General features: G+C 40.0%; 1 protein-coding gene across 8 annotated transcripts in view; it reads left to right on the forward strand.

Moving 5' to 3' along the window:
• PCGF5 (polycomb group ring finger 5) overlaps nt 1-15,999 on the forward strand; it is a 149,280-nt gene that overhangs the window by 128,041 nt on the left and 5,240 nt on the right. For 5 of the 8 annotated variants that reach the window (XM_078853832.1, XM_073353828.2, XM_078853831.1 and 2 more), the window contains one exon: nt 2,136-2,207. The exons of 2 other annotated variants lie outside the window; for them this stretch is intronic. In XM_078853832.1, coding sequence (XP_078709958.1) covers nt 2,136-2,173 — 38 coding nt within the window. In that variant the 3' untranslated portion in view covers nt 2,174-2,207. Of the gene's footprint in view, nt 1-2,135; nt 2,209-15,999 lie in introns of those variants that run through there. One more of the 8 variants, XR_012160028.1, reaches the window with a different exon arrangement.

The raw sequence follows: 15,999 nt of genomic DNA on the forward strand, positions 1-15,999 counted from the left end.
TTTAACTTCACAAAGAGAAGGCTAAGGGGTGACTAGATTGCAGTCTATAAGTGTCTACATGGGGAACAAATATTTAATAATGAACTTTTCAATCTAGCAGAGAAAAGTGTAACATGATCCAATGGCTGGAGATTGAAGCTAGACAAATTCAGACTGGAAATAAGGTGTACATTTTTAAGGAAGAGTAATTAGCCATTGGAACAATCTACTCAGGGTTGTGTTTGACAATTTTTAAATCAAGATTGGATGTTTTTTCTAAAAGATATGCCCAGGAATTATTTAGGGGAAGTTCTGTGGCCTGAGGTATACAGGAAATTAGTCTAGGTGATCACAGTGGTCCCTTCTGACCTGGGAATCTATGAATCTATACCAATTTGACAACATAAGGACCAACTCTTCCCTTCTGTGGAGAAAACAACAAGAGAGATTCCTGAGGGACAGGAATATTCTGAGATTTACCTCACAGTGTTTACTGTAATTCATGCTTTCCAGGGAATTTGGAGTTCATAGAATGGGAAGGGGATGCACCATGTCTCTGACCTCTATGTTGCTCCACTAGTGCCCTTTTCCCTGGCAGTATGACTTCTTCAGGAAGCATGTAACAATTGGCCAGAGGATGATCAGTAGCAGAAATGAAAAAGACAAAGTGGTTAATACAGCTCTGAGCTGTACCAACTCTCTCCTGGAATTCCATACAGAAATTTGTGAGGGTTTTGCAGGTGAGAATGCCATGACCAGTCCCATGCTTCTCCCCTCCACCTCCAAACCTCCGGGAACCCCTTCCACAGGGAGAAATGGAGGGGGATGTGCTACAGAGGTGACATTGCATTCCTCACCACCTTCGGGGAAGGGAGAGGAAGATGGAATGATGATATAAGACCCCATACACCTTCAGATCCCAGGGAGATGGACCATTCCAATGTCAGTAAAATTGTGTATTTTTCAACTTGTACTACATTGGCCATATTATCTCATCCAGTGTGCAAACTCGCATTTTCTAGATGTAACAACTACCTCATTTTCCCTGCACTAGAGACTTTTTACTGAGAAAGAATTGACTAAGTAGAGGAGAACCCATTGTCACTTTGGGTCACAATGGGAATCCAACATTTAGAAATAATAAACCAAATTCTGTTAACTTTTGTACTACACACAACTATTTCTTTATAAAACATGAACATTTTGGATCAAACACCATACTTGATTAGATGAGAAAGTGGATTCCTAAGTTTTGATATGTTAGCTATGAAACAAGTTTTCCAAAAGACACATGTGAAATAGAGTACATGTTTTCTGGTCATCAAGGAAAGTTGTAGGGGGAGGAAAGGAAACTTAATGCCAAATTTCTCATCAAATAATGATGGAGAATGTGTGACCTTCCCAATAATGTATAGCAGCTATATTGTGAAGACTGGTGGCAGAGTATGCTCCAGCTGGCATTATTTCAAAACCTACCCATAGACTATTCTTCATCAACATCTGCCTGAAAGCCAGCTAAATTAACTCAGCTTCCTCGCATATTCTCACCTTAACAGAAAGGGCTGAATACTGCTAAATTTTGAAGGCTAGAAACATTTGCATTTCATAGAATGTTAAATATGAGTTATTAAATCTTGACTAGTAAAGAGATTGTTATGGCATTTTTATCCATGGATTTGCTATGACTGAATATAGTAAAGTATGTTTTTAGGGAGAAATGGGTAATGAGATACTATGAAACAATATAGACAAGGAATATTCAAATATTACAGTTCTTAAGGGGCAAAATGATTAAACAGTGAACATTTGACGTTACGTAGAGATCCAATCCTACAATTCTTTCATCTTGTGAATAGGCATTCCGCACAGGTGGAGTCCAATTGAATTCAGTGAAATCGCAGGATCTGGCTTTAAAAGTATAAGCACATGGCCAGTTTGTTGAATGCTCTTTGTTTTCTGCACAGATGGAGTGGATCACCCAGAGAATGGTAACAAAGGAATAGGAATGCACATTAATTTTTATTGACACTGGTAATTCCACAAAAAGATGATTTTTCTAATTGGAAAAATCAAAATTTAGAAACTTGGAGAAATAACTTCATGTTAAACAGGCAAAGCATGTACTGAAACCTTTTCATCATCATTATCTTCTTCAGGTAATCCTGAAACTTGGAAAATCACAAAAGAAACGTGAGTGCCAGAGGACAAGCACACAAAGATGAACATAGATAAGTATTTTTATAATCTACTGCGCAACTATTACAGCTTTTGAAAATGTAAATATACTTTTCACACACGCAAATATTTACATGTGTTTTGTCCACACTCTTTGAAAATGGAGCCTTAGAGACCTAGATTAAATCCATTGTAACAGAACTGTGACTAACCAGGATTACAATAATCACTGTACCGTCCACTATGGCCAAGTCTTAAAATCATGACTTCAAAAGTATAGCCCCTTACCAGTCAAACTAAATGAGACGACTCTTTCTCAAAAAGGTGCATAATACCCGTGAACTGGTCTGATCTTCCATCCAATTAGAGGTAGCTAAAACCCACCTGGCTGAAAGGAGAGGTAGGCGTTGGCAGGACATTCTCCATGAAGATGTTGGGATATATTGTGTTTGGTTTTGGGTGGTTATTGGGGGGAGAGGCTAGTTTGATTTTACTATATGTATGGGAAGCTCAATGAGTGTTAGATTATTAAAATGTTGTGCTCAATAATATTGTTTTAAAAATTGTGAAGTCCCAGACTTTGACATAGATGCTGCTAAATAAATTAGGACAACCTTTTCTCACATTAAGTAGGTTTCAGAGTAACAGCTGTGTTAGTCTGTATTCGCAAAAAGAAAAGGAGTACTTGTGGCACCTTAGAGACTAACCAATTTATTTGAGCATGAGCTTTCGTGAGCTACAGCTCACTTCATCGGATGCATACCGTGGAAACTGCAGCAGACTTTATATATACACAGAGAATATGAAACAATACCTCCTCCCACCCCACTGTCCTGCTGGTAATAGCTTATCTAAAGTGATCATCAGGTTGGGCCATTTCCAGCACAAATCCAGGTTTTCTCACCCTCCACCCCCCCACACAAATTCACTCTCCTGCTGGTGATAGCACATCCAAAGTGACAACTCTTTACACAATGTGCATGATAATCAAGTTGGGCCATTTCCTGCACAAATCCAGGTTCTCTCACCCCCTCACCCCCCTCCCAAAAACCACACACACAAACTCACTATCCTGCTGGTAATAGCTCATCAAAAGTGACCATTCTCCCTACAATGTGCATGATAATCAAGATGGGCCATTTCCAGCACAAATCCAGGTTTTCTCACATCCCCTCCACCCCCATACACACACAAACTCACTCTCCTGCTGGTAATAGCTCATCCAAACTGACCACTCTCCAAGTTTAAATCCAAGTTAAACCAGAACATCGGGGGGGGGGGAGTAGGAAAAAACAAGAGGAAATAGGCTACCTTGCATAATGACTTAGCCACTCCCAGTCTCTATTTAAGCCTAAATTAATAGTATCCAATTTGCAAATGAATTCCAATTCAGCAGTTTCTCGCTGGAGTCTGGATTTGAAGTTTTTTTGTTTTAAGATAGCGACCTTCATGTCTGTGATTGCGTGACCAGAGAGATTGAAGTGTTCTCCGACTGGTTTATGAATGTTATAATTCTTCACATTAAGTAGTATCTTATTCTGGGCCAGCTATTGCCACATTTACTCATGCTTACTCTAGAGAAGTCCCACTGACTTCAGTAGACTGACTTGCAGAGTAAGGTAATACTCCGCATGAGGACAGGTATCAGTATCTGGACCCCCCTGAGTAACTCTCCTGTTCTTGGATATTATGTTATTTTGCTGACTTTTTGCTTTATTTGCCATGTTTGTTACATTGGAAGAGATACTCTGGGGAAGACACTGTGCTGCGCTTCTCAGGCTTTAAGCCATCGCTGTTCCCTTCCTATCCTGGGCTGCTCCAGGGGCTGAACTTTGACAGTGGAGGCTGTAGTTATATGGCAACATCCATGGGCTGCTCTCTGGGTTGTGGTACTGCCTGGAATCTCCATAACACAGCATGGGGCAGCCCAGCCTCTGACACATCCTTCCACCCCAGCATGTCCCCTATGCCAGGACTTGCGAAGGGGTCCTCAGAAGGCAATTTTATAGCTGGGAAATTCTCCCTCAGCTCAGACTGAAGTTTTTAAAGCCAATTTACTCTACTCTAACCCTTTTACCAGGTGTACAGGGTCCCTTGTGAGGGTGAGGATCTTACCTTCTGTTTCATTGTACTGAGTTGTAATACTTGGTCATCACAATTATACTATGTCCATCACAGGGGTCTCTGCATTTCCCCACCTGGTTTCTGGGGACTCAACTCATATATATAACGATATTTCAGCCACATTATTGTTAGTTTGGGTTCTTCTCAGAGAATACATTTATTCCATTACTGTTATTTTGCCTCCTGTTCTTCATTGCTGAAGACTCTAAATGCTGGGATATGAAATTAAAAATATTATTTTATAATTAATCTTTTGTAGTTAGAGCAGCTGAAAAATAAAACATCTGAAACCACTGCATAAATAAACCATATGACACCTTTAAAAGCTTTAACTTACACTATTTTTAGAATAAAACTAGCATCTGGGCTGACAGCTTGAAAGCCAAGTTTCAGCTTGATGTAAATTTAAAATGTCCATGATGAAAACTGCCGAATAACTGGAAGTTTATAGTGAAAACCTGATCTTAAGTGACATTCAAAATATACAATAGTTAAGCCACAGTATTTATGATACTATACATCACACATTTGTAAGATGTAATCTTCTTTAGAATGGGTTTACCAAGATCACGTCTCAGTCATGTGAAATGTTATTATAAATAGAACTACTTAACTTGGTTGAATAAAATTACATAATAACTTGGCAACACCACTGACTTTGAAGGGACCTGGAAAAACACTGATTGCTATATTCCTACCTCATGGTGCACATGTAATACCACGATGTTTTGTAATATTAGCTGAAAATAATGGAGACTTTGTAGCATATATACAGGCCGCCAGATTGTGGTTAGCCCTTCTTGGGTGAGCAAGTAGAATGGAGAGAAGAGGGGTCCAGGAACCTTCAATGGCCCCTTGCAGCCTGGAACCTCTGTGATAGTGTCCCCATTTCTAACATATACAAAAATAACACTGACCTCAGATTTAGGGGGTTTGCCTGGGTTAATTAGTTAATCTAAATGCCCTATTCTGAAGATCTAAAGCATGATGGCCCAAATTCACCCCATTCTACAGCAAGCTAACATAAAATCAGTGCACCATTTAAATCCCACATAAGCTTGCAAAATAGGTGTAAAGTTGGATTTAACTAGGGCACAGGCCTGGGCCGACCCTCTTCACTGTTGTAAATTTTGTCCTTCATTAGTTCAAAGTATCAGACTACTTTGCAAAGGCACTCATACAATGTCCTACTTCTAATGGAGAAACTGGTGTATCACAAAAAGGTCTGAGTTTGGGTCCAGAAGCCTACCTGAACTGTATGACTCTTTACTTCTGTAGAGTCCTCTCTACAGTTTTTACTAAGTAGCCAGAAAGAATCTAAGCTTATCTGAATTGTATGAATGTTAACTCTTGGAGAGTCCTCTCCACACCTATTACTAAGAAGCCAAAAGGTGACTCAGCCAATGATCAGATGGATTGTTGGAATCATATTGCTGGGGAGAGGCGCAGCTATCATCAATGAAGGAGCTGTTTCAACAGATCTAGGAGTGCCCTTTCCTGCCAGTTGCTGGGGATCTGTGGGAGCTGAAGGCTTAATGGATAACCTTTTCCACATTACTCTATGTCCCACCACCTCGAGAGCATGATTCAATGAAAGTTCTACAAGAAGTTTTCTCTCCTTTTTGGCTTTTTCCTTCAAGGTCAGGTGTGGTAGAGTGGAGGAACAATCTGAGTTTAGCTTTTCACTAACTATCTTTAAAAAGTTATGTTCTATCCACCCAGCTAGAATCAGCCAACAAAATTTTGTGCGACTGCAAAACGTTTCCAAGAACAAAATCTAAAAGGTAGTTTGGTTTGGTTTGGGTTTTTTTAGGATCAGGGAATTTTCTGTTTCAGGATTGGTAATAATTGTGACAGAGGCCTTTGAACAGCCATTAGTTTTAATGTCTGGGTTCAATTACAAGTATTTTATAACCCAAACTAAATTCCTCATTTAGATAAACAGTGGAAAAGTCCAGGGAGTGTATCACTGTCTGATATTATTTCAAAGACTGGGGAAGCTGGAGATTTTTTATGTGAAACATTTGACCTTTGGGGGGGAGAATGTTGCTTTTAAAGAGAAATTACTCAGGAATAAACCAGTTAGATAAACAGATTTAATATTCACCAGTGATATACTTAAGAGGTATTTGTGATTGGTGTAACACATAATTGTTAAAAAACAAGAATTCTGTGAGGACAAATGAGAAAAAATGTAATGAAATGGTAAAGAGGATGCAATACATGGATTTATCAAAAGTAGATCATGCCTGACTAACTTAGTTTCCTTCTTTGAGAAAATTACCGATTTTTTTATTTTTTTTTTTAGATAAGGGAAATGCAGAAGAACTAATAGACATAGACGTCAGTAAAGCATTGACATTGTGCCACACTAGAAATTATTAATTAAATTAGGGAAGATGGGAATCAATACAAGCCTTGTAAGGTGGATAAGGAATTGGCTAGAGGGGAGAAGGCAGTAGGTTGCGCTGAAAGCTGAATTATCTGAGCGGAGGGAGGTTACTAGGGAGTTCTTCAAGGATTCGTCTTGTGACAAACCTTATTCAATATTTGTATTAATGACCATGGCACAAAAAGTAGGAGTGGGCTAATGAGCCATCAGCAAATTTCTAAGTTGGGAGACATTGTCAATACAGAGGAGGATCAGAGGAAGATCTGGATGACCTTGAAGACTGAAGTGACAGAAATGGGATGAAATTCAATAGTACAAAGTGCAAGGTCACTTAGGTTCTAATAACAAGAATTTCTGTTACAAGATGGGAGGGGGACGTCATCAGTTGGAAGTGCAGAAGAGGAGAGACCTGGATGTGCGAGTCAGCAAGATGTCTATGAACCACCAATGTGATGCAAGTGTGAAAAAGGCAAATGTGATTCTAGGATGTATTAGTTGAGGCATTTTTAATACCATTGTATAGGGCACTAGTAAGACCTCATGTGGAGTACTGTGTACAGTTCTGGTCACCCATGTTCAAGAAAAATGAATTTAAACTGGAATGGGTACAGAGAAGAGCTACTAAGATGATCAGGGGAATGGAAGGCCTATTTTACTAGAGGAGACAAAGAGCTTAGATTGTTTAGTCTAGCAGAACGAACGCTGAGGGGGGATATGATTGCTCTCTATAAATACATTAGGGGGGATATATAGTAGGAAGGGCGATGATCTTTTAGGCTAAAGGACAATGTTGACACAAGAAGGACAAACTGGTCATGAACAAATTCAGGCCGGAAATTAGAACTTAATTAGTTGTCAGGGAGAGCTGGACTAATTTATAAGTGTAATTGTAAGACAGGTTTGTGTATGATGGTGTGGGGCAGGGCTCAACAGCCCTGGGACTCCTCTGGTTTATGTCTTCTGTTCCTAAAGCTCATGCTTCAGGGTTTCAGCCAGCCACCAGAAGGGGTCAGGATCCCCTCCCTTCCAATGTAGTCTGAGTTGGGTTTTTTTAGTCTCCTTCCTCTGAAACATAAGGAGAGGACCACAGCTGGAGATGGAACACTGGGATGGTAGGCCAGTGCTCTGAGGTGGCAGTGAGCTTTCTCTCTCAGGTGCGTGGCTGGCTGGCTCATGCTTAAGGTCTAACAGATCACCATATGTGGGGTTGGGAAGGAATTTTTCTCCAGGTCAGATTTTCAGTGTCCTTGGGGCGGTTGTGCCTTCCTCTGCAGCATGTGGGTTTAGATAATCACTTGCCAGGATTATCTGGTTGTATCTCACTTAATCATTTCCTTGCCATTGCAGGGGCCTTGGGCACTGGTGTACCTCAGTCCTTCCTATCCTCGGCCAGTGGCACATAATAGTCTAGTCTCCTGTGGGTTGTAATACTTTGATCTCATGTTGGTTGTTGGGTTAGTGTGTGAGTGCTGGGTGGTGCTAGTGGTGACGTGTGCTACACAGGAGGTCAGACTAGAAGATATAGTGGTCCCTTCTGGTCTCTGATTCTATAATTCTTTAAAAAACAAGAACTCTGCGAGGAGAAATGGCAGAAAATGTAATGAAGAACTATTGGGTTAACAATTCCTCAGGAAAAGATGGATGTGGTAATGCACGTACATACAGGGTATTAAATATAGTCTGGCTAATAAAGGACAAAGGTATTTGACAATATATGACATTTTTTCACAAATATTTGGGTGACAACTTTATTTGTATAAATGTTTGAAGAAGAGGTTTTATTAGTGTGAATACTGGTATTTGTGTATGAATGAGCATGTTCATGTGTGTTGATGGGTATTTCTGTCAAAAGTGCTAGCATGTTATTCACCTTGGCTGAGCTGTCTCTACACTAGACTTCTTTTCTGAGGCATGGTCTACACTAGTGGGGGGACTGATCTAAGTTACAAAACTTCAGCTATGTGAATAATGTAGCTAAAGTCGACGTACTTAGATCTACTCACCGTGGTGTCTTCACAGCGGTAAGTCAATGGCTGACGCTCTCCCGTCGACTGCGCCTGCGCCTCTCGCTCTGGTGGAGTACTGGAGTCAACGGGAGAGCGCTCAGTGGTCGATTTATCGCGTGTAGACTAGATGCGATAAATTGACACCCACTGGATTGATCGCTGCCCGTCGATCCAGCGGGTAATGTAGACAAGCTCTGAGTTTTCTCTGGTGCTACCACTGGTACAGCCTGAGCCTGTGCTAGGCATAAGCGGACTAAGCAATTGCTTAAGGCCCTGAGTAGCTCAAGGGGGCCCCCTATTAATTATTAGTATGTGTCATGCAAGGGGGGGGGGGATATTCCTGTTTAGAACCCACAGTGAGCTGGTGCCAGCACTGGTACAGCTCAGTCAGTGGGAGTAGTGTTGATTATTCACTGTGTAGTTTAATTGTGCTCAGAGCACTTCTAAGCCATTAGTTTTAAACATGGCCAGCTGGTCTACTGTAATACTCCTTGTAGAGCTCCACTGCTGACAGCAAAGGTGGGAAACCTTAAGGAAGTCTAGTGTAAACAGACCCTGTGTGTTTGGGTTTGGGTGTTAGGAGGCAGTGAGAGATTCGGAACAGATTTTAAAATAATTGACTTTTTCAAGCAAACAAAATAAATACATTATCATGAGCTTCAGTGAGGAGGAGATGGCAAGACAGGCATAACAGGTGATGGTTAAGCATCAGAAAAGTCTGTTATCTTCTAGAGGCACTTTGCACGTAGTCTAGACCCAGTGCATGATGCAAGATATCTGCAGTCTATTCAGAAGCAGGGATGGGAGATAGATCAGGACCTGAGACCAAAATGCCCTATATTCTATATGTATATGGACCTGTGACCACCATTGCAACATAAAAGGTGGGCTACCTGGGGTGAGAGTAATCAGACCCATGTTGCCATTGTTGGAGAGAAATGTGAGGTCAGCCAACAGCAGCAGTCAGAGGGAGGGAGGTCACAGATAAAGTGGGGCACTCCGTGTATATACCTGAAGTATTCAAAACCCTTATGATTTGTTCAGGCATCCCTCCTGTTTATAAAGGTTAGAAGGCCACCTGTTCAGGAAGCAGAACCCATACCACATAACTTAGGTGACCAGTCAGACTCACAAAATACCAAAGTCTGAACACCAAAAGGAAAACTTTACCCCAGGGTTGGCAAATCCCCATGTAGATTTATATACGTTCCTTTTTTAAAGTTTGTTGAACAATTACAAACAAGGATCAATTTTGAGAAAATCCTCATCATTTTGAAGATAATTTGAGAGCAGGGCTAAATAATTTTTATCTAAACAAATTTAGAGCAATTTGGTCTTAACAAATAGTTCAATCAGCTCTAGTAATAAAGCCTCCCTCCAAAATGTGAAGGATTTGATTAAACGTGAACTGAATCCAAAGTAGTACGCGTGAAAGTTGCCAGTTGCAGCTGCATTGGAGTGGCACAAAAAGCCTATAAAATAAACCCGTAAGACTCACAGAGCTCACTGAAGTCAATAGAAAGGCTCCCATCTAAGTCTTCCTATATGACTCAGTAGGTGTTAGATCAGATCCATATTACCATAGACTGTATGCTGTTCCATCTTAAATGCTTCCAGGCAGCCTACATTCATCCCAGTCAATAACCAAGGATAAAATTGTTGAAAGTTCTGACTTGGCTGGGTGAGTAATAGTTTGTGATAAGCTAGTTCAGTATCTCAGTGTTTTTATGGTGTCACTAAAATCTGTCTTTCTGCTGCCAAGGTGTCTGGCCCACTTCAGTTAAGGCTGATCTGAAAACTGCTTTTGCTTTTCTCTTATGGTCTCTACATTTATCTAAAAGAAAACACTCTTTTCAGAACTTTGTTAGCAGCACAGGACATTATATCCATTGATAATATGGAATTTCCTTCTACAATATTAATGACTGGCTATATTCAAATTAATAATCAGTAATATGATTCATTGTTTATTTTCTTTTGAAACTGCCAACGTTTTCAAATGTGTTTATGAAAATGTGTTTATGAAAAGCACATACCCCATGCATATTATGAAAAAGGATTCACTGTGACAAAATTATTTCCCCATATGTAAAATCAGGATAATATTTATCCACTTTTGTAAATTGCTTTAGGATCTATGGCTAAAAAGTGCTATACAAGAGCTAAGTATAATCATTATTTATTTATTATTTACTGGAGTGTTTCATTAAATGGCAACCAAGATACATGGAAAGGTGAAGTATTGTACCTTTAATGTTTAGACACCATGTAGGATGTAAATGCTATGAAATTCTCAACACTTTAACAGTTTCAAGGCGCCAGTCCTGCAAAGATTTACATATGTGTTTAAATTATTCATGAGACTGCTCTCATTGATTTCAAAGATATTAGTCATACAAATAAAAACAAGCACAAACATGATCTGACCGTAAATAAATAATTATTAAAAAGGGCCCAACGTTTGGGAACTCTTATATTTGTCATCATGCCTACGAAGTACGGAAGAATTCAAAAAATAGTCAGGAAATAAGACTATAGCAGTTTGTAATGCTACTTTTATGAAAGATGCTATATTAAAACGTTTACGTTGTTACTATTAGCATATACTGCTGGACAGCCACAAGAGGGAGCCATAGCCACAGTTACATTATATGAACAACTACAATACAAATACTTTGTTTTCTTCCCTCCATATGTACAGATTAGCTTTGTATAGTCACCCCTTTTCTTCCATAAAGCAACAGCTCCTTAGCAGCTTAGACAATAATAATAGTAATACAAATAGTGTTTCACTGACACCATGACTAGCACGTTTTGTTTGTAATTCCTATCACTAAGACTGTGCTAATAATTCAGTTTAGGACTCCTTTAAAGTAATAGAGAGAGTTTATTAATGACTTTCTCTTTTTCTCATTTTATTGTGTAGTAACATCAGTTTAAACATTTTTGCTTCCTAAAACAAAAATCAGGTAATTTTACTAATCTGTAAATAAATGAAGATTAGGCAGTCCTCCATATCCTAATAAGCCTTTACCCACCTTTATAATGCTTTGTAGGGAGAATTTAGAAAACCAAAGCAAACTCCTTAATACGAAACAATTAAGTGACTTGATGTCCTGCCTCAGACTATTATAGACCAGCACTGTCTGGTATCTTCCTCATCACGGTAAACTTGTTTTTTACATGCTTCTCAAGTAGGAATTGGCCTGAAAGACCATGCATAAAATCTTTTACAAGAAAATAAAATAGATTCAGGGTCAGATTCACCAAAGCTGGCACCATCTTTCCTCCTGCACTTTAGTGAGGGATTTACCCTGGGGACAAGTAGGCTGTGATATGGCTGTCACTCTCCCTGAGACTTTTCATTGCTGAAGGCTGATGGAGAATTTACTGAGTGAGCACATATCCAAACCATGCCCGACCCTGAGACAGCATCAGCTTTCTGGGAACAGTTGGCCTTTTGTGAGCCCTCTATTGGAGGAAAGACTGACCACTTTCTACCACATCACTGTCTCTTTTTGATGGATTTTATCTTGTCATGGGCCTTCTTCAGGGTCCACATGAACAGAAGCAAGCATAGTCCTTGGATTAATATGGTCTATTATTTATTAATAGCCTCTATCCCTTTAATTTTTTTTACTAGGAGAAAGTAATTATCAAATACTTAATAGTGCAGAAGAGAATTAATTGGATGTTTCCATCTTGCAGCTGTATGTAAACCACCAGAACAAAAAAGAAGGAATTGGTTTGAAAGCTTGAACTGAAGACAGCTTAAACAACAAGTAGTCCTTGTGGCACCTTAGAGACTAACAAATTTATTTGGGCATAAGCTTTTGTGGGCTAAAGCCCACTTCATCAGATGCATCTGAAGTGGGTTTTAGCCCACAAAAGCGTCTGCCCGAATAAATGTATTAGTCTCTAAGGTGCCACAAGGACTCCTCGTTGTTTTGGCTGATACAGACTAACTCGGCTACCAGTCTGAAACCTGAAGACAGCTTGTAACTCAAAGGAGAGAAAGGCAAGCCACAAATAATCATGCAGCAGTAAGATGCTTTGAAAACAACTTACAAAGTACTATATAGCTTTATGCAGAATAAAGAGGAACAGAGCTTTCTGAAGCATGCACTCCTTTCCTGTTTCACCTAGTCTGCTTCTACCCTCTCTTCTCCCTACCCTTCCCAGGGGCCACCTCACTAAGTCCACATCTATTATTTAAGCCTCCATTTTCTGTACTGGGAACTGTAAGATACCTAGCTGTATACTCAATCAATATATGAGGAATAAGAAAAAGTATCATGGAGCGAGAGAGAGAAACACAGGAAATAATCAGATCAAAAGGTCGACCCCCCCCCACACCTCCAGCTGGCCAATGATGCCTGCTTCCATCATCCACTTGTTAAATTTTCAGACAAGTACCTTTTTGCTTTCTTCCATCATGCCACATACGCTTGGGAGAAGCTCCCTGTAAACATCAACAAAGCTACCTCATTGTCCACCTTCAAATCCCTCCTCAAAACTCTCCTTTGACAATGACAAGTCTGCTGGTGTGCTGTGACCACAGCCTCTGATGCTGACCGGTATTGTCTCATTGTTTCTTTGTACGCTTGCATCAGTCTCTCTGAATCCATCTGTTGTTTTTTATCTTATACTTAGATTATAAACTCTTTGGGGTAGGGATTGTCTTTTTTATTCTGTGTTTGTACAACTCCTAGCATACCGGGGTCTGGGTCCATGACTGGGCTTCAGAGTACTACAATAATCCAAAAAATAAAATAAGAATACATCAGTAATGGAACAGAAGACCCAGACTAACACTTCTGAGGGCAGAGTCCACATCAACTACCAAGATGCATGGTGATGCTCCAGTTTGCATCAGGATCTGCAGCATCACTGCAACTAGTAGCAAAGCAAATGAGGGAAAGCAAAAGTACAAAATTGGTCAAATCCATCCTTAGACTTATTCCACCAGCATTAATGGAGTTGAATTAGGGGTGAATTGGACCCTCTTTGATTTTCAGTTTATGCCTGTCAGGGAATTTATTATCAGAATTGGTTGAATTATAAATTTGAATAAATCATCCAGTGAATTTAGCTTTTTTTTCGCCATTCATGAATCTTAAATACATACTGGCTTCTACTAACTAATATATTTATTTGCAAGCATTTGATAAATACTTTTGTGAACATATTTCAGTCCATTGGTTGTTTGCAAACAGCTCACTTGCATAGTTTGCTGTTGGTAGTGTGTGACTGGTCACCTATATTATGTGGAATGGTTTCTTTTCCCTTATTGGATGACTGAAACTTTTTAAACAGGAGAAGAATATTTGTGAATTATTTTTTGAATTATTCAAGCATCTCTTTGTCTAACTGAAAGGAACTGGAAATAACACTCCAAATCAGGTAGGATTGTCCTGTTATGAAACTGGGGAACATTTTCTGGGACACTTATTGTATTGCAAATATTCATAGTTGGATTGCAGATATACATTATGTTCAGTTTAAAAAGTGTTTTTATAACTTTGTTAGGAATGGGGGAAATGTTTGTTTTGCCTTAAGTAAGATAATCTTTTTTTTCCCTCTGGTAACAGAAAAAACAAAAGTTGGGATAAAGTTTTGTGTCTGTTGCCACAGATATAATGGATGAGATCCTCAACTGGTGTAAATCAGGATTGCTTTATTTACACCAATGGAGCTACGCCAGTTTACACCAGCTGAGGATCTGGGTCAAATTGTTTATGGAGAATAGGAAAGGAATTTTCATTTTAATATTGCATTGGATTTTTGTGAACATGAGATTGGTAGGAAATTATTTCAGTGCTTTTGAAGGAGTCTAAACTTGAATATTTATATCTCAATAGAGATGAAGTAAATAGTGTGAATTCACTTGAATACTCTCCTTTCTGTGTTTGTTTCTTTTTGCTTCATTTTATTAGGATTTTCTATACTTTGCAGTTCTGGGGCGGGGGTGGGGGATGGGGGCAGAGCCCCCAGCTAACGTAAATTGGGAAAGGTCCACAATGCATCTGTGCCATCTTACTCCAGCTGAGTCCCTCTCATAGGAGCATAAACTCCAGTACTGAAGTTGTTATAATTAGGGTTGTCAACCCTCCAGGATTGGCCTGGAATCTTCCAGAATCAGCATTGATCTCCCAGTGACTATGGAAAGCAATCTGGAAGATTTTAATAGGATATTTTAAGAAAATGACATTACGTCATGTTGGGGGGGGGAAATCTCCTGGAATAGCTTCAGTCAGAGTTGGTAACCCTAGTTGTAATGCCCATGATTATGTGATTTCTTGATAAAAGGGAAGAGATAAGCACGTGAATGCTTGGTGTTTGTGCAACTGTGCTTGATTATTTATATTAAATAATATTATTAAACTACTGGGAACCAAACATGGTGAGAAATCGAACCTGAAAGTTAAACAAGTTATCTTTTAGTAAAGCCAGCTCTTAAATGAAATTTCAATTTAACTTAGTAAGAAAGAGAGGGGAAAAGCACATTCTTAATTAAATTTAATAAATTTAAGTTTTGAGTTAACTGCCTGTTAACTCAAAAAAAGCAAGCAAAAACTTAATTAAATGTTATTCTACCACTTCAGTATCTATTGCAAATTTAATTCAAAGTCTCTGCTCACTGAATCCTTACATGGAGCCTATATAACTCTTTACATCCACCACACACCCCATCCCACTCACTGGGATAATTACTGGGGTAATTTGAGTATTGGCAGTGTTCACAAAAAGTATATGCTCTGTCTTCATCTGAAAAATCACACATTGGAAAGATTTCAAAAAAGTGACACATAGCTCATCTTTGCGCTCCCTGATATGGCTGCTATGTTGGGCCATTCTCCAGGCATAGAGTAGCCTGAGGGCAATTCTAATTTAGACTGGCTGCTAATAGCTTCAAAGAGCCAAAACCAATCTATGCAGCTGCATGACATGGCAGCCATAGTTCCCTTCTGACTCTGAATGATTCCCACCCCCTTGTGCTGCCACCACCTTTACAGGCAGAATCTGCCAGCACTGTATTGAAAAGTGGCTGCATTGCATCAGAGGATCTAGCCCAGAGGTGAGCAAATTATGGCCCACGGGCCACATCCGGCCCATGGGACCGTCCTGCCCAGCCCTTGAGCTCCCGGCCAGGGAGGCCAGCCCCCAGTCCCTCCCCTCCCCTGTTGGTACACCGCCATGCAGGCAGCACGGCTGGCTCTGTCTGGGCAGCAGGGCTGCGAGCTCCTGCTGCTCTGGGCGGCATGGTAAGCGGGTGGGGGGCGGGGAGCAGGGGTGGTTGGATAAGGGGCAGGGAGTTCCGGG

Source organism: Lepidochelys kempii, chromosome 7 (assembly GCF_965140285.1).
Source record: "Lepidochelys kempii isolate rLepKem1 chromosome 7, rLepKem1.hap1, whole genome shotgun sequence".
NCBI lineage: Eukaryota > Metazoa > Chordata > Testudines > Cheloniidae > Lepidochelys > Lepidochelys kempii.